The 22,394-nt window shown below is 44.7% G+C and overlaps 1 protein-coding gene across 5 annotated transcripts in view; it reads right to left on the bottom strand.

The window, feature by feature from the left end:
* The window catches only part of UCK2 (uridine-cytidine kinase 2), a 70,675-nt gene that overhangs the window by 9,442 nt on the left and 38,839 nt on the right, over positions 1 to 22,394 (bottom strand). For all 5 annotated transcript variants that reach the window (XM_088835993.1, XM_055401791.2, XM_088835992.1 and 2 more), the window contains exons 2-4: positions 6,961 to 7,120; positions 6,053 to 6,149; positions 656 to 798 (exon numbers count right to left, since the gene is read on the bottom strand). In XM_088835993.1, coding sequence (XP_088692119.1) covers positions 656 to 798; positions 6,053 to 6,149; positions 6,961 to 7,120 — 400 coding nt within the window. The remainder of the gene's footprint in view (positions 1 to 655; positions 799 to 6,052; positions 6,150 to 6,960; positions 7,121 to 22,394) is intronic.

Genomic DNA, 22,394 nt, shown 5'->3' with positions numbered 1-22,394 from the left:
CTCCCTGTCATCCAGACCAGAAAACAGTCCTGACCAGCCGCAGTGTCTATGTTTGCAGCGAGTGCCTTCTCGGGTTGCCTATGCCATCAGCCCACCACATCCATGTCCAGACCCCGCTTCCCCCACTAGGCCTCCCGAGGTCCCTGCTCTGTGCCCCAGCGCTGAGTCCACAGGCCCCCCTACCAGCAAGCACTTCAGTGTCTTCCACACATGCTCAAGAAAGGTGTTCGGAGGGAACAACCAACTGTGCTCCAGGACTGGCTGGAGAGAGTGACCAAAGCTTCACACAACTTTCTAGACAGCAAAGGGCAAGGGGAATGGGCAGATGGGACCAGCTGCCCAGAGCTGCCAGCAGAGGGTGTTCCTGCCCCAAGATGTGCTACAGTGAGTCCCCTTCTTGACTGGGGCACCGATGGGGAAATCATAGGGAACTGAGCACTTAGCCAAACTTCTCCCCAGCAAAACCAGAAGGTAAACTTATTTCATGTCTGTGAACTCACAAACCTTTAACAAAATAGTGAGTGAAACTAATCCCTTCTCAAGTGTCGCCAAGTGTTTGGGCAGCAGGACATCCCTGGGGCAAGACTGACTGGCCTGGGCTGGGCCCCAGGGACACGAGGCCACCAACGGGCCATCGGCGGCTTCTGGAACGCACCTCTGCGGGAGAGCCGGGTGTCCGCATCTGTGTCCACAAAGAGCTTCATCTGGAACAGGTCTCGCACCTCCTGGGAGTAGAAGGCCAGGATCCCTTCAAAGAGCACCACGTCTGCAGGGTAGACCGTGACCGTCTCCTCCTTCCTGCAGAGCAGAGGCCAGAAGACGGGCTGGGTCAGGCGGGAGCAGCAGGGGAGGGGGAGTCTGGAGTTCCATCCCCTCAACTGAAAGGGGGCTGAAAGGGTTTAAGCAGAGCCTCACAGAGCCCTTGGACCACTATGGAAGACCTAAGAATGAGAGCCAGTACGGCCAGGACAAAGGTCTCCTGTAACCAGTTCTTTGGAGCTTTCACCATAAAGCTGAAATAGCCGGCCTACATCCCTCTCCTTGGAATAAAACAACCTGCTGTTAAATGAAGAATAACGACAGACAAAAGGACATGTGAGCACTTTTTTTCCCCTCGAGGCATCCCTAGGAACGCTCTGAGTCCTGGCATGTATGGAACCTCACACTCTGAACTTTCAAAAACAGAAATTCCGTTTTCTCCCAAGAAGCCCATCCCATCCCCCAATGCTGAGGCAACTGGGAGGAAAATAGAAGGGGCAGGGGGAGAGCTGCCCCTAAGAAAGCTTTAGCTAAGAGACTGGGAAGGGGAGGGATCTCTGTGGAAGGAGGAAACAGCCCCAGACCTGCCTGGTTTGGCTCCCTTCCTCATCAGCAAAGCAGAGACACACACGTCATCCATCTACCCACAGGGTTGGGAAGCCCAAGGCAGAAAGATACTAATGTAAACATGACTTTTCAAAAGCCGGGGCAGTGAAACCAAGTGGAGGGGCCCGAGGGGCCTAGCTCTGACCTGCCTCAATTTTCACTGCACTCTTTTATCTTTCGCTTCTGTCCTAAAACCACATTGCACCTCACTTCAAAATTCACTGCAAGTAAAGTAAGGATACCACTGAAGGTTTACCAGTGACCCTGACTGGCAGAGCAGCAAACATTTGTGAAGAAAACCAAACATGTATTTCAAAAGCTCTTAAGATGATAGGTTTTATTTGTGCAAACATAGGGAAGTCAATAGCAGCTGCCCGCTAAGGAGGAACTTCCTTCCCATAAACACGCTTTGCTTCTTTATTGGCTCAGTCCCTTGGGCTCGGGTCTAAATTCCAAGGGAGCACTGTTGGAGCAGCTACCAAGGTAGCAGAACGTGGAGCATGAAAGACGGCAGAAAAGGGCCAGGTCAGAGCAGTCAGGAGACTCTCTAGAACAGTGGTGTAACTCTTGATGCACAAAGAAGCATCTGGGGAGCTTTTAAAAATATTTATTCCTGGACCCTGCTCCCCTGGGGCTCTGATTTCATTAGTCTAGGGTGTAGCTAGGGCATCAGTACTTTTTAAAAGCTCCCCAGGTATTTCTTTCTTTTTTTTTTAAAGTCATGAAACTTTATTTACTTAACAGCAGAGGTTTGCAGTATATTGAGCAGATAAAAATACCAAAAGAAACTGCATCCACATTCGTATTGGAGAGACTTCTAACTTCTTTATTTTAGAAATTGACAGATAAGGAAATGGAAAGTCTGAATAACACAATTAACAAAAATATGTGGTTTGAGCATACACACAACTTTGTACAAAACTTTGAAATACAACTGCAGCAGGCACAAAAATTAACTGTCAGGCCACAATGGAATATTAATCAATTCCAAAGAGTAGAACTCACTTGTCCTTTTGTTTTTTATCTATCCTGTTTGGGATTGTAGGGCATGAAATCTATGGATTTGATTTCATTAGTTCTGGGAAAAAATTAAGCTAGTATCTCTTCAGATATTGCCTTTATTCTCTTCCCTGTCCTTCTGATTAAGTATTCTTCAGGTCTGAACTATCTTTCACATCTCTTAACCTTTTTTTTTTTCTTTTTCTTTCTTCATCCACTAAGGCATTAATGCATTAATGGATGATTTCTTCAGATGAATCCTCTATTATTTGAACTCTTTTTTTTCACTTTGCTGCTAATACATCTACTGAGTTTGAAAATTTTGCATTTTGTTTCCGATTTCTAGAAGTAATTTCTTTTTTCATACTTACACATGGTATTTTTTTAATTTACATTTGTTCCTCCCGATTTTATTAAGATGTAAAGTACTGTATAAGTTTAAGGTATACACATAATGACTTGACTTACATTATAAAATGGTAAACATGATGGGGTTAGTGAACATCCATCATCTTATATAAAACAAATATCAAAGAAATAGAAAAAAAAATTTTGTGATGAGAACTCTTAGGATTTGCTCTTAACTACTTTCACACAGAATGTACAGCACTGTTACCTATATTGTGTTGTACCTTACATCCCTAGTTCTTATTTATCTTTACAAGCTGGAGCACATACGTTTTGATTATCTTCATCTAATTCTCCCTCCTTCACAAACCCTATCTCCCCATTCCCCAACCCCCTATGGGGGTAGCAATAATCTGATCTCTTTTTCTATTAGTTAGTCAGCTTGTTTTTCTCCAGTATAATCAACCTACAATACTATGTCAGTTGCTGGCACACAACACAGTGATTTGATATTTCTATACATTACAAAATCATTACCATGGTAAGTCCAGTTATCACCTGTCCCCACACAGATATTGTTATTGAGTAAATTCCGCACACCGTGCACTTCATACCTGTGATCCATTTACTTTGTAGCTGAAAATTTGCACCTCTTAACCTCCCTGACTATTTCTTCTTCCCTACTCCTTTCCCTTCTGGCAGCTGCCAGTCTGTTCTCTGGACCTATGAGTCTCGTCTCTGTTTTCTTGTTTGCTCATCTGTTTTGTTTTCAGAGGCTATATAACACATAAAATCATACAGTATTTGTCTTTGGCTGGTTGATTTCACTTGGCATAATACCCTCTAGGTCCACCAATCTTGGCACAAATGGCAAGATTTCAGTCTTTAAAAAAAAAAAAAAGCTTCCCCAGCTATGTCTGCAGCCAGGGTTGAGACATATCAGTCTCTGGGATAATGTCAGGTACTGGAGAACGGTGCCCACTGTGGTTCTGGATAAGGAACCAAACTGGGCAGAATTCAGAAGCAAGATGGACAGAAAAAGAGATCAACAAGTGAGTGAAATAATGAGTCACTCCAGGCAGCTGCCCTGGGCCAAGAAGAGGCCAGAAAGGCTCTGCTGGGAAACAAAAAAAACATCTGTTTTCCTGGGGTTTCTCGGGTTCCATTTGGAAAACACACAGACTGTGCTATGCTTACACAGACTGACACAGTCCGGCAGTGCTGATCAGCTTGCCTAACTGATAAAGACTAAAAAGACTGTTTCAATTTCAGTCATGCCTCTTCAATCCTGGGATGGTAAGGAGAACAGAACTGCCTGCCCCATGGGTGGTGCCCCCGGAGGCTGGAATCAATCACTTTCCTAGTCTCCATGAAGGTCTAGGTGGGAGAAAGTTTCGAAACAGTTTAGAGCTAAAAGCAACATTTATTGAGCAACTACTAGCCCAAGATGTGCCAGAAGCTGCGCATGGTGCAAAGTTCTGTTGAGGAGTTTAGAGCTGGGCTGTGAGGTTCACATAAGAAGCCTGGAGAATTAGAGCATTCGGGGATAACCTAGCACAGCCTTCTCACTTGAGAATTATTCCTCACAACAAAGAAGGGGAAGATCAGAGAAAGGCATTTAGAGAATAGGTGACGTCTCAGTTTTCGCCCAACATTCGTTTGTAGTCACCACAAAAAAGCCAAGGGTGGAACGGGATCAGTTAACCCTGAGTGGCTGGGTCCCTCACAAGTGGCCCTTGAGAGCTGGGGGACTGTTGGGGTCTTAGATGGTCACAAAGCCTCACAGAAGAGTTGGACTCTGGGCCACCAAAGAACAGGATTTTTAAAATAAAGGATACGAGAGCGGAATTAGGGAAAAAAAGTAAAACACGTCTGGATGTGCAACTCTGTGGGGTTTTTGTTAATACGTGAACTTGACGGAGCTCATGCCAAGAAGATACTCATCTTCACCTCCTGCACCTGAATACAATGGTCAGGCCCTGACTCCTCCCAACTCCCCTCACTCCACTCCCTTCCATCGGGCCCTTATCGGTGACTCACTGGGGCCACACCACGGGCTTCATAAACAGCACTGTGCATCCTCTTTTCCTGCCACGATATGACCTCTCCACTCCCACGTAACAGCCGTCTTTGGCTCCCTACTGCCAACACGTTTGTGCCTGGCTCTAAGGTCTGTGCCCTTGCTGATCCGAGGCCTATCTACCTCCCAGCCTCCTCCACCTCCTGCCACTCTCCCCACGTACCGACCCCCTGCCCTCCAGAGCCAACCCACTGCAATCTCCCACCACGCTTGCCCCCGAAATGCCTCCCTACCCATCACCTTGGAGATCCCTTTCCCAATACCTTCTTATGCTTTTCAATGCACAGCTTAAATATCACTTCCTATACAAGTGCCTGCTCTAACTACTCCAGCTTCCTTCCTCCTTTACATCCCTCCACAGGCCTGTGCCTTAGCTGTCAGGCTGCATGTTAATTCTGTAGCAGTGCCCCGCCCTAGACCTGAAAAGGGGGTGGCCAGCAGGAGGGAAATCCTCCAGAAGCCCCTTTTCACCGCTCAGAGGGGAGAAGGCTGTGATGGAAGTCCACCCACTCCTCTACTGATCAGGAGCATTACTGCTGTTGCTCAGATACTCAGTCGCGTCCAACTCTTGGCGAACCCACGGACTGCAGCACGCCAGGCTTCCCTGTCTCCCAGAGTGTGCTCAAACTCACATCCATTGAGTCGGTGATGCCATCCAACCATCTCATCTGGTCGCCTCCTCTCCTCCTGCCCTCAATCTTTCCCGACATCAGACAGAGTCTTTTCCAATGAGTCAGCTCTTTGGATCACATGGCCAAACTACTGGAGCTTCAGCTTCAAACAGAAGCATGAAAACTAACAAATGGAAGGACAAATCTGACCTGATTGAGAAGCTCTCTAGAGGGTCTAGTCCTGGTGACTTCAGGCCTCTTGCACCTCTCCACACAGCCCAATCTGAAGTAAGCCAGAGAGCAGAAGTAACAGCTTCCTTGTTCTGCTTCCGGGCCTTCCTCCACCCTGCCCCCTTGCTTTTTATTCTAGGAACAATATCTCAGGCATGCGGATAAGGATGAATCTGCAGTCCCTCACCTAAGCTCAAATTCACAAATCCCTCCTTCAGAGTAACGAAATGGGATGATCATGATCGGACTGTTCCAGGAAGCACCTGGACAAATTCCTGACGGGTGTATCTGCAGACACCCTGACGTCACTGCCCCGCCAGACAGGCTTCAGTGGGCGCCAGGCGGCGGGAGGGGACAGGAGACTGGCACTTCTGAGGAGCAGCAGGCAGCAATCCCCAGCACGGGACAGCTCACTTACCGGGAATGGGAAACAAAGTCGTACACAGGAATCTGGACAGTTTTCCCTTCCGTGATTTCTTTGAGTGTCTTGAAGATGAGTTCATTGTCAAAGGCATCTGAAGGAAATCAAACTGTTAAGATATCTGCTAACTGTAAAATGATTTATCCTATAATGATGAACAGGCATCCCTCTAAGCCTGTGTTCTACCCATATATGCATCACACCCTAGGTAAGCATCCCTTCTCCCCAAAAAAGCCTAATTTCAACACAAAGCAGGATGCAAACTCTCTACATTTCAAACCAAAATGTGTGAGTTCTGAGAACTGGAAGTGGGTTCTTTTCTTTTGCTTTCATGTCCCATCCCTGGCCTGCATCTCTCGCCTCTCTCGCCTCTCTCTAAACCCAGCGTATGATAGATAACCTCACGACTAGGTGACAGCAGGAGGCACTATAGCAGTTTTGACTCCTGCAATTGAAAGAATCCTAAACCAGCAAAAGAGGCAGTGTGCTGACCTGGGACTGTCAGGGCAAAAGTCACTGGACCCTCAAAATCTCCCTTTCTGCCTTTGGGTGAGTTTAACGCACAAGCCGTGTACACCCGTGTGCCAGGTGGTAGCAGGAGGGCGTGACACAGGCTGTGTAGACCAGAGGAGGCAGGAGAACCAGCTGTTCTGGCCTGGGTCTGTCCCGCCCTGAGTCATGGGTTTCTCCAAGAGTTACCCTTGTTCAGACACAGATTTGATCAGTATTTAAGGAGCCAAGCATTACAGAAGACACTGTGGAAGCCCTTCTTTCCTATAAGTCCACAACAAGCCTGCAAGGTACCTAACAGTCCTCCATTCAATGGCTGGGAAACAGACTCAGAGCGGTTAAGCAACTTCTTCAGGCAACACCTCCACATAGGCCCTTTCAATGCCCCCACTCACCTGGGTGATCAAAATTGAACTGGCCCTTCAGGGCTTTGGCCTTCTGCTCTGAAGTGAGGACACGGTAGAAGCTATCCTGGCTCAGGATGACCACCTGCTTCTGGCGATAATCCACCTCGTTCTGTCCCAGAAGCTGCACAATCTTAGCACAAACGGAAGACTGTAAGGAGAGAAGAGAACAGCACAGACCACCGGATGAGGTCCAGTCACCGGGCTGACTGTGTGCCCCGAGTAAGGGCCTTTGGAAAGAATGCAAAGGCTGCCACCATGGGTGATGGGTTAGGGGAAGGGAGGATATGTCTGCTGAGAAGGGATGCAGGGGGCCCGCAAGTCTCTTCCTCCCCCATTCCAACACAAATTACTATGCTGAAGTATCCACAGTGATGACATGGGGAGGAGGGCAGTAATCCCTACTTCTATTTCAAAAGCCTTCCCCAAAGCCGCAAATAAAAGGTAATGCTAGTTTATCCTTCTTTACTTCCACCCTAGTATAGATACACAAAAATGGCAGGAGAAATTAGGGAAAGGGCGCAGTGATGATGTGCTGATGGGCCAAAGGGCTGCTGGGTCATGAAATGACTGAGCATTTACTTGTAAATGCTCAGCCCTCACACATCTCTTTATATCAGAGGAATCTCAGCTGGTTGGCAGTGAGGCCAAGGCCTTGGCTTCCCTCCTGCTTTAGTCTCTGGCTCTGGTCTACAGCCACGGACATCGTGGTCCGCACAGGACACCAGGCAGCCTTTCCACAGGTGTATGCCCCCACTCATGGAGCTGGAGACACAAACATCACCAACACTGGAAACAGTTTAAGAATGGGGACACCAGCTCCCAATGAACTTGAACCTACATCCTTGTCATACACATATCTGACTTCTTTTCTCTCCAATGAATTTTCACTCTTTGTAAAAGGAAAAGTATAAGAACAAGTGCATTCAAAAGAATGAGATAGTCGGGACTTCCCTGGCAGCCCAGAGGTTAAGATTTTGCCTTCCAACGCAGGGAGTGCAGGTTTGATCCCTGGCCAGGGAGCTAAGATTCTATGTGCCTTGTGGCTGGGGAAAACAACAAACAAACCATAAAACAGGAGCAATATTGTAAAAAGTTCAATAAAGAATTTTAGGGCTTCCTTGGTGGTCCAGTGGTCTGCCTGCCTCTTAACATGTTCGATCCCTGGTCCAGGAAGATCCCACGTGCTGTGGAACAACTAAGCCTGTGGGCCGTAACTTCTGAGCCATGCACACTGCAACAAAGCCTCCCCGCTCAAACTAGAGAAAGCCCACACACAACAATGAAGACAGTGCAGCCAAAATTTTTAAAAAAATAAAACAAAAAATTTTAAAGGAATTTTTAAATGGTCCACATCAATAAAGATCCTTTTAAAAATGAGATATTGAAGGACTGTATTTATCAAATAACTGATTTCTTTCTCATTTGCTACAAAGATTAACTGAAAAATAAGAATGTCTACATCACAAAACCTCTAGAAGATGTAACGGAAGTCCCCTTATGGAACTGGCTGGCCTGATTACAAGCGATGAAAGAATGAGCACAGTTAGAGGTTTCTTGGGCTCAGCCTTATAAGTCTTACAATTGAGACTATTTTACCAACTGATTTTAACAGGGCAAAACCAGAAACCTTTTAATTAAAAGTTACAATTCATATGAAGTATTTGATTCGTCCAAGCATAAGGAAAACTCACTCTTCCTGTTGTACTACTCAAGGTAAATTAAAACTGTTTTGCACAGTATGTCCTGTGGTATAAGTTATAAAACACACTGCCATTGTATAAGGATCTGTGGGAGAATAATATTTTGACTGTTAGTTATTAGAAAGTTATTTTACTTTTATGACATTTTTGCATATTAATACACACAAAAAAAACACTTAAACTACTTAGGATTTTTAGAACAACAGATGTGCCATCAAAAAAAAAATCATAGGAAGATACAAAGCTTGCATATGACTTAAACTAGATTCAAAAATGAAAATGCTGCAACAGAATCAAAGGTTCTATGCAGTTAAAAGTTTTTATACTTGTATAGGTCCATAATTTCCTTTTCCTAGCTTCCATCTGCTTCTTGCATCCTAAGTCTATGAGTGGGGAATGCTTATACCTGCAGTTTTCACTAGTAAATAGAATTCCTCCTAGAAGTCCAAAGAACTGGGGCTTTCCTGGTAGCTCAATGGTGAAGAATCCACCTGCCAACACAGAAGACACAGGTTTGATCCCTGATCTGGGGAGATTCCACATGCTTCACAGCAACTGAGCCCGAGCACTGCAACTACTAAGCCTGTGCTCTAGAGCTCACGTGCCTCAACTACTGAAGCCCACGCACCTAGAGCCGTGCCCTGCAACGTGAGAGTGAGGAGCCCCCACTCGCCACAACCAGAGAAAAGCCCACTCAGCAACAAAGACCCGGCAGGGCCGAAAACAAACACATAAATAAAAAGCTTTTCAAGAAAGCCAGCAGGAGGAAGTGAGATAAATTTTGGAGTTTGGGGTTAACATATACATACCACTATATATGAAATAGATAAACAATAAGGATTTACTGTATAGCACAGGAAACTACAGTATCTTGTAAAACCTACAGAGGAAAAGAATCTGGAAAATAGAAGTATAACCGAATCATTCTGCTGCACACCTGAAGCTAACACAAACTGTAAATCAACTAGACTAAAAAAAAACAGAAGGTAAGCAGAAGTTTCAAGGCAGGGCTCCCTTGGTGGCTCCCTCCTTGCTTCCTTGGAGCAAGGTGGTAAAGAATCCACCTGCCAATGCAGAAAACACAGGGTTCCATCCCTGGTCCAGGAAGATCCCACATGCAGCCGAGTCCCTGTGCTCCAGAGCCCGGGAATCGCAACCACGGAGCCCACGGGCCGCAACTAGTGAGCCCTGCACGCCCTACAGCCCGTGCGCCACAACAAAAATCACCACACAATTCCACTATAGGAGAATAACCCCGCTTGCTGCAACTAGAGAAAAGCCTGTGCAGAAACAAAGACCCACCACGCCAAAAACAAATAAGTAAATAAACAAAATTAGTTTTTTAAGTACTAAAAAAAAAAGAAAGTTCCAAGGCATAAGAAACCCTTTATCATTCAGGAGATAAACAGCACTGCATGAACAAGCAAAGAAACACCAGCCTCTAAGTTAATCTAGATTTTTCTAGTATTTTCTTCTCCCTGAAACTTTTGTTAAAAATGGCCCCCAAATATCTTCATAACTGCTAAATCAGGGAGGGGTTCATTGTATTATTCTGTCTTCTGGTGCTCGGTCTGAATCTTTACACAATCAGAAGGAAGAAGTGCTACAGAGGACTTCTGCAATGAGTGAATATTTAAGTCCCTCCTTTTATGTCTTCACTTTTAATTTCCCTTTTTTCCAATCCTGCCCTCTTCAAAAGGATGAAATGGAGCTGCAAGGTGTCTTCTTCCCTTAGGAAAGGGTTTGAAACAGGGAAAAAATTAATGACTAGGGCTTGAGAAGAAGGCAAGCAATCATGAGCTTCTAGAATGCTAAAAATGGGAGAGAGTACAATTGCTGTGGTGAGCTAAGATTTATTAATAACCATAGTTACAAAAACACAAGCACCATACGACGCCACTTACATGAGGCATCCGGAGTAGTCAAATTCATGGAAAGTAGAATGGAGACTGCCAGGGGCTCGGGGGAGTTGCATAATGGATTACATGATGAAAAAGTTCTAGAGACTGGGGCCCAAAGCAAATATACTTAACACTACTGAACTACATGTTTAAATATGATTTTTAACACAGTAAACTTTATGATATTCAGTTCAGTTCAGTCGCTCAGTCGTGTACAACTCTCCGCGACCCCATGAATCACAGCACACCAGGCCTCCCTGTCCATCACCAACTCCCGGAGTTCACTCAAACTCATGTCCATCGAGTCGGTGATGCCATCCAGCCATCGCATTCTCTGTCGTCCCCTTCTCCTCCCACCCCCAATCCCTCTCAGCATCAGACTCTTTTCCAGTGAGTCAACTCGTTGCATGAGGTGGCCAAAGTATTGGAGTTTAAGCTTTAGCATCAGTCCTTCCAATGAACATCCAGGATTGATCTCCTTTAGGATGGACTGGTTGGACCTCCTTGCAGTCCAAGGGACTCTCAAGAGTCTTCTCCAGCACCACAGTTCAAAAGCATCAATTCTTCGGCGCTCAGCTTTCTTCACAGTCCAAAAGTAAATGTGGTTTTGCATTGCTGAACTTTGCTGTTTGATATTAGAAAACATTCTTAAATGTGGTTATGTTATACATAATTTTAATGCACATTTCTCCATTTTTATGCTACAAGAATAAACAAAGATTTCTTGCTGGCAAATATGTATTCCCTGGTGGCTCAGAGGTTAAAGCGTCTGCCTCCAATGCGGGACACCCGGGTTCGATCCCTGGGTCGGGAAGCTCCCCTGGAGAAGGAAATGGTAACCCACTCCAGTGTTCTTGCCTGGAGAATCCCATGGACGGAGAAGCCTGGTAGGCTACAGTCCACGGGGTCACAAAGAGTCGGACACGACTGAGTGACTTCACTCACTATTTTCATTAATAACGATGTGTTTGAGCCTAGTTATAATGATTTAAAATTCACTTCCAAAACTGTAATTACTTTTGCACCAACCTAATATGTATGCTTTATCACAATTAAAAATAATAATCCATGTAAAAAGAATGTGCCTTTAGAGGTAGTTTCTTCTTGTGTGCCAGTTGTGTGCTGTGTGCTCAGTCGTGTGGGAATCTTTGTGACCCCACGGACAGTAGCCCGCCAGGCTCCTCTGTTCACAGGATTTCCCAGGCAAGAATACTGGAGTGGGTTGCCATTTCCTCCTCCAGGTGATCTTCCCAGCCCAGGGACTGAACCCAAGTCTCTTGTGCCTCCTGCTTTGGCAGCTGGATTCTTCACCACTGAGCCACCAGGGCAGTCCACACTGGGCTCAGTATTTTTAAATCATTCCACTTCCTATTACAACTTTGTATGCTGGCCATTACCCACTCAGTGCAGACCGAGGTGAAGAGAGGCAAAGCCCAAGGCCAGTTGCAGTGGACCCAGGACTCTCACCCAAGGAGCCCCACTCCAGAGCCACTTACTCTCCTTCCAGTTAAACCTCACCAGCAAACTGGCACCACTCATGGAGCTGGAAGGAAACTCAGTTACACACAGTGCAATGTACGCAGAACAGATCCTGTGCCTGCCACTTTTAGCACACTATTTTAAAGGGGGAGGGGGGTGTCACAGGGACACACAGTGACAAGTCAGCTTAGGGTTGCTGTCTGAATACAAAACTAAGATCAATATGAGGCTATTTTCAGAAAAAGAAAAAAGATTAAATGGAAGAATCAGGGAAGGTAATTTACAATTTCTTCACCACAATGCCATTTTGAAGATACTATCTCACTTAATTCTATTACAAAAGATATTGTTTTATCTTTTTTTCTACCTTAATGAGGAAACTGAAGCTTAGAGATTTCAATTAAGCTAAACAACTTGCTCAAAGGTCATGGAGTTGAATCTCAAGCCTAACTGTAGATCTTCTAACTGCAAAGGCACAATTCTTTTCACTATTCTAGAACTGAAGCAGCTCTGGCATCACCCCCAATATTCTATATAAATTTACTCCACTTCCAGAGAACAGGGAGGCAACTACTTAGAAACGTACTACTGTTTTGTCACACTGTATCATTAAAGTCAACTTTCACAGAATTTCATGTAATTCAAGGCAGTCAAGTGATTTGTATATCAAAAAGAAGCTAAAAAGCGCACGCACACACATATTCAAGGTATTTAGCCTTAAGGATTGTGTTCAAAGAATCCAGCCAGTAATGTTGGGGGGCCTAGAAAATTCTTTGAAGAAAAGTCTATAGGATTAAGTCTCACAAACAATTACGGTGATGGAGAACAACTCACAATGCCTTTCAGATTCCTTCCTGCACTGTAGTATCTAGAGCATGCCAACCCTGGACTTCACCATTAGGCCAGTGCTCAGATGTGCTGACCAGTGTGGCAGTCTCTCTTCCCAGAGATGCTTCTCACTTGGGAAGCCCCAGGAGAGCTCAGTCACCAGCGAACCAATGGGCCCTTCCAGCTAGCGGTTTCCAACAGGGCAGCTGTTGAGTCCTCACTAGTTCCCATTTTGCTCTAAGCAGTACAGCGACTTCCTAAATCGATTCTCACAGAGGAGGGGGCTCAGACAGCCTAGACACCATGTTAGTGTGACATTTCTAGCGTGTGTGTGTGTGTGTGTGTGTGTGTCTTCCAAGGTCTTCTTTAAGATCTTCTTGTCCAACCCCAGTACTGAACCACCAACCACCCCAACACACAACCTGGAAGAAGACCCAGCTGGTCAGCTCAGAGCAACACAGGTCAGCACTGCAGAGGGCTTTAGGCTGGTGTGTCCTCAGGAGACGGGGTAGGTATTTCTCAAGGCAACCTTATGGGAGAGCGCAGGATTCCATCAAGCTGTCTGTGCTGCTCAGACTAAGCTGCTTCATCATGAGAGAGAGCTCAGATGGAGGAAAATCTAGCAATGACACAGCCTGGGGCTTAAAACGGCCAGCCAGCTCCAGGTGAGGCACCGGTGGCATCACTCCCTCCCGGACCTTCAGGATGGGTTGTGGATATCAGTTAATACCTGCCCTGACGGCACCATCCAACAGCTACGAGTGCAAGAAGACCCCATCTAACTCCTTCACTCGGGGACTGCATATAAGTCACCTCAATAAATCTTGACAGAAGCTTTCCCTGTGACTATCATTAAGTAAGAAACACAACACTAATTTATATGGTGTCCAGCATGCCCCAGGCATTACATCACTCCTTTGAAGGCAAGGGTTCCTCTCCATGCATTTCAGAAGCTCTAACTCACAAGTATGAGAAAACCAAAGCCCCAGTAATCTGTCCTGAGACAGAACAAAGCTCAAACCGGCTGACTCAATTCCTGGTCAAACCATCTATGCGGAAGCAATAGGGAGGCGCCACTCAATGCTTCCCTGGAAATATCTGTAAGGCCAACCAACCGTGGGGCCATGGATGACCCCAGAGCCCACGCACTGCTAAGTTGGTTCTGCTAGCTCCCATACAGTTATCACCACCACACATACATACACACAAACACAAACAACTAAGATCTAAACCAGAAACTAAGTTGCTATGTAACATAACAACTAAGAGCTCCTGGAGCACAGGAACCAGCTGTGACTCAGCTTTTATTCCAGGGCTTGGCAGGCCTTGGCACCTGGTGGGCTCACTCAAATGTGGTTAGATGAATGAACACAGGGAATGTCTGAACTGATATCCAGCAGAGTGTCTTTCTCTTTTTTCTTCAGATCTGGAGTTTCAAATATATAGTTTGCCCTGTTCATCCTTAGCATCAGTCTTCAAACACAGATAACTAGTTTTGTAACCAAATCTCAGTCCCTGAGTCTTAGCTGAGCACATGACCACATTTCCCAGCTTCCCTTATAGCTTATGATTGTACTAAGTTCTGACCAATTAGATAAGTAGAGGTATGAAGCAGAAGCTTCTGAAATCTCCTTAAAGGATAAAGAGTCCCCTTTTGACCCTCTCCTTCCTATTGTCTAGAAGAAGACTTGATGGCTGGAGCTCAAGCAGCAACTCTGTAAAATCAATATCATGCTAACTAAGGTAGTGGAGCAGCTAAATAAAGGAACCACAGACTCCAGATCATAGAACTAATACAGTAATGAGGTAAATTATCTTGCTTAACCTTACTGTTTGAAGTTTTCCATCACTTTCAACTTAAATAATACTAATGTCAACACCTACATATCCAGTATGAAGTGAAGTCGCTCACTCATGTCCGACTCTTTGCAACCACATGGACTGTAGCCTACCAGGCTCCTCCCATGGGATTTTCCAGGCAAGAGTACTGGAGTGGGTTGCCATTTCCTTCTCCAACATATCCAGTATACCTTAGTGCAAATGTTCTCTTGAAAGCCATGGTAATTCTCCTGTCCTTGGCCAAGAGGGTGCTTTATTCATCACAATTTGCCATAAGCATCCCCTCAATCAAATAATTTCTTTGTTTTAAAAGGTGAAGTGGGAACATTGGCCTCAACCAATGTCCCGGACCACTGGGTACATTTCTGCCACCCACCAGCCTCTCTCTGTGTATTGACCCTGATGTTTCAGAGTGATATCATCTCCACCTTTCAACACCTTGCTTGTGCTGCAGGCCAAGCTCTCCACAGAGGAAGCCATGACTGGGAGGGGGAAACCAGGTTATAAACAGTACTAAATGAAAAACTTCCCATGATAGAAACTCTCGCCTTTAATTCCTGATTCATGTTGGTACTAAAAAGACAGTCCAGCCTAGAAAATCCCAGGTGTTAGCCCGCACCTGAGAAAAACTCTGGCTGATCAACAGTCGCCGACATAAACATATTCCCAGGACTTTTCAATAAACTCTGAATCAAAGTTCTACTCCCAGCAAAGACATTTAAAATAATTCACTTCTAGGTTTGTAAAATCACATAGTTGGCTCTGCTCTCTTTGGAGTCATGAACCCTGACAGAGAAACTCCCTCAGAGAATACTTCCTCGTGAAACTAAACTGGTTCAGAATCAACTGAGGGATGATGAACAATAATGAACATACAAATGCCAGGGGCTGTTCTAAGGATTTTACATTTCCTACGCTGTTTAATCTTCACATCAATCTCATGAGGTGCACGTTCTTCTTATGCCCGTTTACACAGAAGAAGTGGAGGCACAGAGGCGTAGATTAAGTGACGTGGCCCAAGATCAGACACCAGGAGAGCAGCTGAGCTGGTCTTCAAACCCACACAGGCTGGCTGCAGGACACCAGACCTCAACAGCCACACACACCGCCTGCCTTGCCACTGCGTCAGAATGGGACGTGGACCTCTCCCCTTCATGAGAGAAGAGTGACCCTACCACACAGATGCAGTGGCCACAGAGTATAATATAAGAGCTGCTGGGAACGAACATTCTCAGCAAGGCTCTGTGATTTCCTCTCCTTGGGCTCTGCGAAGCACAGGCTTGCTGGACTTCCTTAGAAGTTAAGTTTTCCTGAGAAATATTTCACTAGGAAAACAGTAAGACAAGTCACTTATTATCCACACCTTGCTGTACATGTGAAACTAACCCAAAACTGTAAAATAACTATACTTTTCCTATTTCCTATATCTTATTAGGAAATACAATATTTCCAATATTTTTCCTATATTGGGAAAACTATATATTTCCCTACTTTTCAATAGGGAAAAAAAACAGAAGGGGGGCTGCTACCCATGGCCCTCATGTAAAGCCAAGTTCCACTTCAATCCACAGTCTGGTGGCAGGTATTAACCTGCCATCCAACACGGGTGAAACATCAGGCAAGAGACAGGGCCTGTGCTCAGGCAGTGATGCGGGCCTCACCGCGGGCCTACACCCATTCAGTATAAAACGCCGACTGACTCCAACCTCCTGTGCCGATTTTGAGCCTTAATATAAAATCTGTGGACACTTCTTTGTATTCCCCACAGGACATACACAAAAGACAGCACCTCCACTCTCCCCTCCCCCCCAAAATTGAATGCATCGAGGCTGATTGCTGGCTTTGATGAATTTGCTCCTCATGAAGCCCTCTGCAAAAGGTAGAAGCCAAGAAGAGGAGTGCTGGAGGGTCAGCTCTCACTGCCTTGCGATACATGTGAAGCTGGATCTCTTTCTTTCCCCTTTTACTTGAGGGGCAGGAGGTAAGCGAAGAGGGTAAAACCCAGACAACCGTATTCCCTGTTTGAGGGAAAAACGAGTACATCCTTGGACAAGGTGTACCCAAAACCCACCCACTTGGTACAGTTTGGCTTACAAAGCAAGGGTAATATGCCTGTTGCAAAAATTATGGCCCAAGACTTGAAGTCCTGGAGAGAAGCACAAAAAGAAAGCCGACGAAAAGTGAATGGATAAAGGCAAGCACAATGAATGTACCAGTTGGATCCCCGGCTGGATCTCTGCAAACGGAAGGCCACACATGAGTAAACATTTAACAAGGACTTAGCAGCACAAGAGCGCTTTGTTGTACGAAGTATATTCGAATTAACTCTTCCTTTCCAGCAGTCCCTATCCAAACCGTGGAAAACCAGAAGTTAGGCTATCTGGCCCTCAAAAGATTGTTTTTCTAATTTTCTTTTTAAGTTTCCTCCAGCACCCGTGTCTAACTGCAGCACAGCAGGGGGAGGAAACCAAAAGTGTGTGCCAGGCACCCACTTCCCCTTCTTTTTGGAAAGGCTCTTTCACTGCCCTCAAAAACCCAACTTCCCATTCATCCCTCACAGCCTCTGAAGAAAGGGGTTCAAATCTTCTATTAAGAGATTCAACTTCCTCAAGTTGTCCTTTCCAGATTTTGACGGATTCATCATTCATCTGCCACCTCCATGGCCCCCAAACTCCTCTGAAATCCAAAAACAAGTAAATAGATAAAGGAATTCCCGAAGCTACACAGACCATATTACTCTATAAAGGAGTATAGTGAGGGGACTTCCCTGGTAGTCCAGGGATTAAGAATCCGCCTGCCAATGCAGGGGGCTCGGGTTTGATCCCTGATCCAGGAAGATTCCACCTGCAGCGGGGCAACGAAGCCTGTGCTCTCGAGCCGGTGCTGCAGGAGAGAAGTGCCCACAATGAGGGGCTTGAACACCACAACTAGAAAGCAGCCCCTACGTGCCGCAACTAGGGAAAGCCAGCATGAGCGATGAAGGCCCGGCGCAGCCAGAAATAATAAATTAATTTAAAAGTTAAAAATAATTTTAAAAAAGAGAAGAAATTTAAGTGGCTCGCCTCCCCAGGAAAACAATTTGACACTTTCTTTAAAGACGAAACATGCATCTACCATCCGATCTTGCAATTGTACTCCTTCCTGGGCACTTATCCCAGAGAAATGAAAACATGCTCACACAAAGACATGTACACATACTTTCACAGAAGCTTCAGTCATAACAGTCAGAAATTGGAAGTCACCCAGATGTTCTCCAGTAGGTGAACACTTAAACAAACTGGTGTGCCCACACCACAGAGCACCGCTGAATAATGAAAAGGAATGAACGTCAACCTGTAGCAATCTCCAGAGAGTAATCTAGGGCGGAAAAAAGGCAATCTCAAAAGACTACAGAATGCACGCTTCCATTTATATTAACATTCCAGAACGACAAAATTATGGAAATGGAGAGGAGGTTACTGGCTGACAGGGATGAAGGATGAGGCGAAGGGCAGTGGCGGGAGAAGGCAGGGATGGCTAATAATGGGCAACATGAAGAAGGGGTCCTGTGGTGATGAAACGTCCTGTGTTTTCACTTTATCCGTGTCAGTGCCCGGTAAGATACTTCCACTGGGGAAACTGAGTAAAGAGTACATGGGATGGCTTTATTTTTTTGCAACTGTAGTATGAATCTACAATTATCGCCCACAAAAAGTTTATTTATAAAAAAAAAAAATCAATGACCCCCCATCTTTTGTGATTCAACTACTGCCATGGGTTGAACTGTGATCCCCCAAAAGCTATGACCATGTCCTAACCCCTGGAATCTCAGAATGTGACCTTATTTGGAATAAAGTTCTTTGCAAACGCAACTGAGGCTGAGGGTCTCGAGATGATGCCAACCTTGGAACGGAAGAACCCTAAACCCAACGACAAGTTTCCTTGTAACAAAGAGAAAAGAAAGAAACAGAGACGTGAGGGGATGCCAAATGAAGATGAAGCCAGAGAGTGGAGAGACGAGAGAGGCGAGGGACTGAGCAACTCCACCAGAAGCTAGGAGAGAAGCAGGCACCAGGCTCTCCTTCAGAAGGAACCAAGGCTGTCTAACATCTGTATTTTGGACTTCTGGCCTCCAGAAATACAAGAGAATAGATTTCCATTGTGTTAAAACACCAACTTTGTGATGATTTGTTACTGCAACCCTAGGAAACGAATACATTTGACATTTTTCAATGAGTGGGTTCAATTTCTCTCTTTTTTTAAATCACAGAAAATATGAGCATGTCCTTAACTTCTATTTATGTATATTCCTTGGGCATAATTTTTTTCCCCACAGAGGATACAGGCCATAAGGATATGTATCATTTCATTCTACAATCTTTTCTGCGGGGCTTTTCCTGGTATTTTATGTTTGTTCTAACTGTAAACTATTACTAGGTGGCATATAGGAGTGTCTACTCATCAAACATCCTGGTTAATAATTATCATACATGCTAAAAAGACTCAATCAATTTTCAAAGCTTTCTTAAAAGAAGCCATACTGACTAATAGGCTGAATCTACTGTCTCCTTGGTAACTAAGACTTTGCTTTTAGATCTAGCAATGTGCTTCAGGGTCTTCAAAATGAGTAGTAATTACTAGGTGAAGATATACAAAAAGTACCATTTTGTATCTTGAGAGAAATACCCTAAGCTTCTGGCTTCTGAGCAGATAGATTTAAAAAAAAAAAAAAGGCCAAGATGGGCAACCATCTACCCACTAACCACGAAGTTTTAAAAAGGTGGAAAATGGATCTTTTGAATCAGGCTGGTCACATAGGGCCTGGCTTGATTTCTGACTGTACCACACCAGTTACGTGTCAGAAAACTTGACCTCTCAGACCGTTAACTATCCTTGTGGCATATAGTGGAACTGACAACCATTCCACAAATAGACTCTAGTTGTTATCAAGTTAATATGCACAATAGTGGCTAACAGAAAATACATGCTCAATAAGAATTATTCTTGTCTCTAAATCTCCTTAAACTTTCATTTATATATATTTATACAAATACGTTAAATGGATAACCAACAGGGACCTACTATATAGCACAGGGGACTCAGCTCAAAGCTATGTGGCAGCCTGGATGGGAGGGGACTTTGCAGGAGAATGGATACATGTATATGTAGCCCTGAGTACCCGAAACAATCACAACATTATTAACTGGCTATATACTTCAATATAAAATTTAAAGTTTCAAAAAATAAAAACCAAAATCTGAGCTGAAATTCTGGGTTATATTCTTTGCTTTTAGTTTTTAATCTTGGTGTTTTTTTGTACTTACTTATTTCTATTACCCTTTTCAAGGTAGTTAGGTTTTCAAGAGGCAATATCTATGGCACAGAGTAAAAGATCTAAAAGGTATGAAACAGCAGACTGTGAATTCGCCTTTTTCCCAACCCACATCCAACCACCTTTGACTTCGCTGTAGCCACTGTTTTCAGTTTTCATGTACATCCTTTCAGACGTGGTCATGTCACATAAAAACACAAGCGTGTACAATTCCTCAAAAAAAAAAAAAAAACAGTAATGCAATGCTGTCTGTACCTTCATTTACTCATATATTTTGAAGATTTTCCCAGTGCATTTAAGGCCACTTCTTTTACAAGTACATACATTGCACTGTAAGAAGGAATTTCAGTTAGTCTTTCACTGATAAGCATTTTAATTTTTCTCAACTTTTTCTAAAACAAGTACTCTGTATGGCCATATGTATGTTCCTGTGAGAAATGGGGTATTTCCTGCCACACCAGTAAACACAGAATGTTACAGTCACCAGCAACTGCAGCCAGGGAGGGCAAGCTGGCGACCCCTGAGGGAACTCAAGAAGGAAAACACACCTGCCAGCCAGCAGCCATCAGACTGCTGCCACTACCTACAGGGAGTCCTGAGGAAACTGAAGACCTGAAAACAGGATACTGGCACAGATAACGGAGGCACATATCAAAGGAATGATTCCAGTGAGCCCAGATTCTTGTATCTTCCCATACACAGAAAAGCACTACATTCGTTAACTTGGGATATCTGGTTTTCTTTCACTAACAACCATCTTTGGGGACTTCCCTGGTGGTGCAGTGGAGAAGAATCTGCCTGCCCATGCAGGGGACACAGGTTAGATCCCCGGTCCGCGAAGACTCCATAGACCAACTAAGCCCGCACACCACAGCCACTGATCCCGTGTTCCAGAGCCCAAGAGCCACAACCACTGAGCCCATGTGCTGCGACCACTGAGCCACAACTACCGAGCCCACGCCCCAGAGCTCGAAAACCACAACTGCTGAAGCCCATGCACCTAGCACCTATGCTCCGCTAGCCACTTCCATGAGAAGCCTGTGCACCCCAAACAAGAGCAGACCCTGCTCATCACAACGAGAGAAAGCCCGAGTGCAGAAACAAACACCCGGCACAGCCAAAACTAAATAAGATAAAATCATCTTTTGATACTTTTTGCAACTCCGTTGTTGCAAAACTTCTATATAACAAGGATCTTCTCTCGCCTCCTCAGCACAGTTCTCTAGGGGTTACTTGAGATGCTGCTTCCCAGGCTTGAAGTCCTAAATATTCCCACGGGATAAAACATAATATTCCCACAGGATAAAACATAACTCTTCAACTTTTAGGTTGTGAATACTTTTTTTAAGCCAACAAATGTCAGATAAATTTCTAGTACTGGATCTGCTAGGGCAAAGAATCTGTATCTTTTAAATTTCCATAAATAAGCCCAGAGAGCCCCCACCATCAATGATTTACATACACCTATTTACTCATATCTGAAATTCTAACTTAATCCTCTCTACCTGTTTAATTTACATTTCTATTTTATATGAGGCAAAGCATCATAAGCCTTCTGTTTTTCTTTTTCTGAAACCTGTCTGCTGATATCTTATCCTCAGTCTCTGTTAAGTTGCTGGTCTTTTCTCATTGAGAAGCTCTTGATTTCTATTAAGGAAATGGACTCATTTCTCATTCGTATCACAAACATCCTTTCCAGTGAACTGCCTTTTTCCTTTAAAAAATGTGATGTTTCCTAAAGAAAATTTTTATTTGTATAGTTAAATTGACTAGCTTTCTAAAAACTTTCATCATGTTCTACTTTAAAGAATCTGCCTGCAATGCAGGAGACGCCCAAGATGCCACTTCTATCCCTGGGTCAGGAAGATATTCTCACGCAGAAATGTATAGTAAACTCTCCCAAATTTTCTTCTTCTCAGGTATCCTTTCTTTTTCTTCAACTCTCAAGATGGAACCAGCTCAAAGGAGGACCACAAGAGGGCACCAGTCCAGCGGCTCTCTGAACCCTGAAGCTGCAGGCCAGACACCCAGGGAACCCCCAGGGCAAGAACTGAAAGGAAATGAGATCTAAGAAGTGGGTTGTAAGGAACTTCCTGTGCACATACAAAGAGCTACAGAAAAACCTGCAGCTGTGTCCCTCTGGAATTCATCCTGAAAGAGACACAGATCTGTTTTCAACCCTCTGGCCCACAGCTGCGCACAATGGTAAGATCAGACTTGAGCTGTGGCACAACTTTTAGGGCAAAAATCTGCAGCAGGTTTCGAGTCCATCATAGATCAAGGCCATGTGTAAAGTGATCTTTCTTTCAAACACAAGGTATGTTTTCGCATCTCACACAGGGTATTCCATTAACAGTGTGAAAT

This window comes from Moschus berezovskii, chromosome 4 (genome assembly GCF_049115385.1).
Source record: "Moschus berezovskii isolate FMDL1 chromosome 4, NW_MosBer_1.0, whole genome shotgun sequence".
NCBI classification, from domain to species: Eukaryota; Metazoa; Chordata; class Mammalia; order Artiodactyla; family Moschidae; genus Moschus; species Moschus berezovskii.
This window is presented reverse-complemented; position numbering and strand designations above follow the sequence as displayed.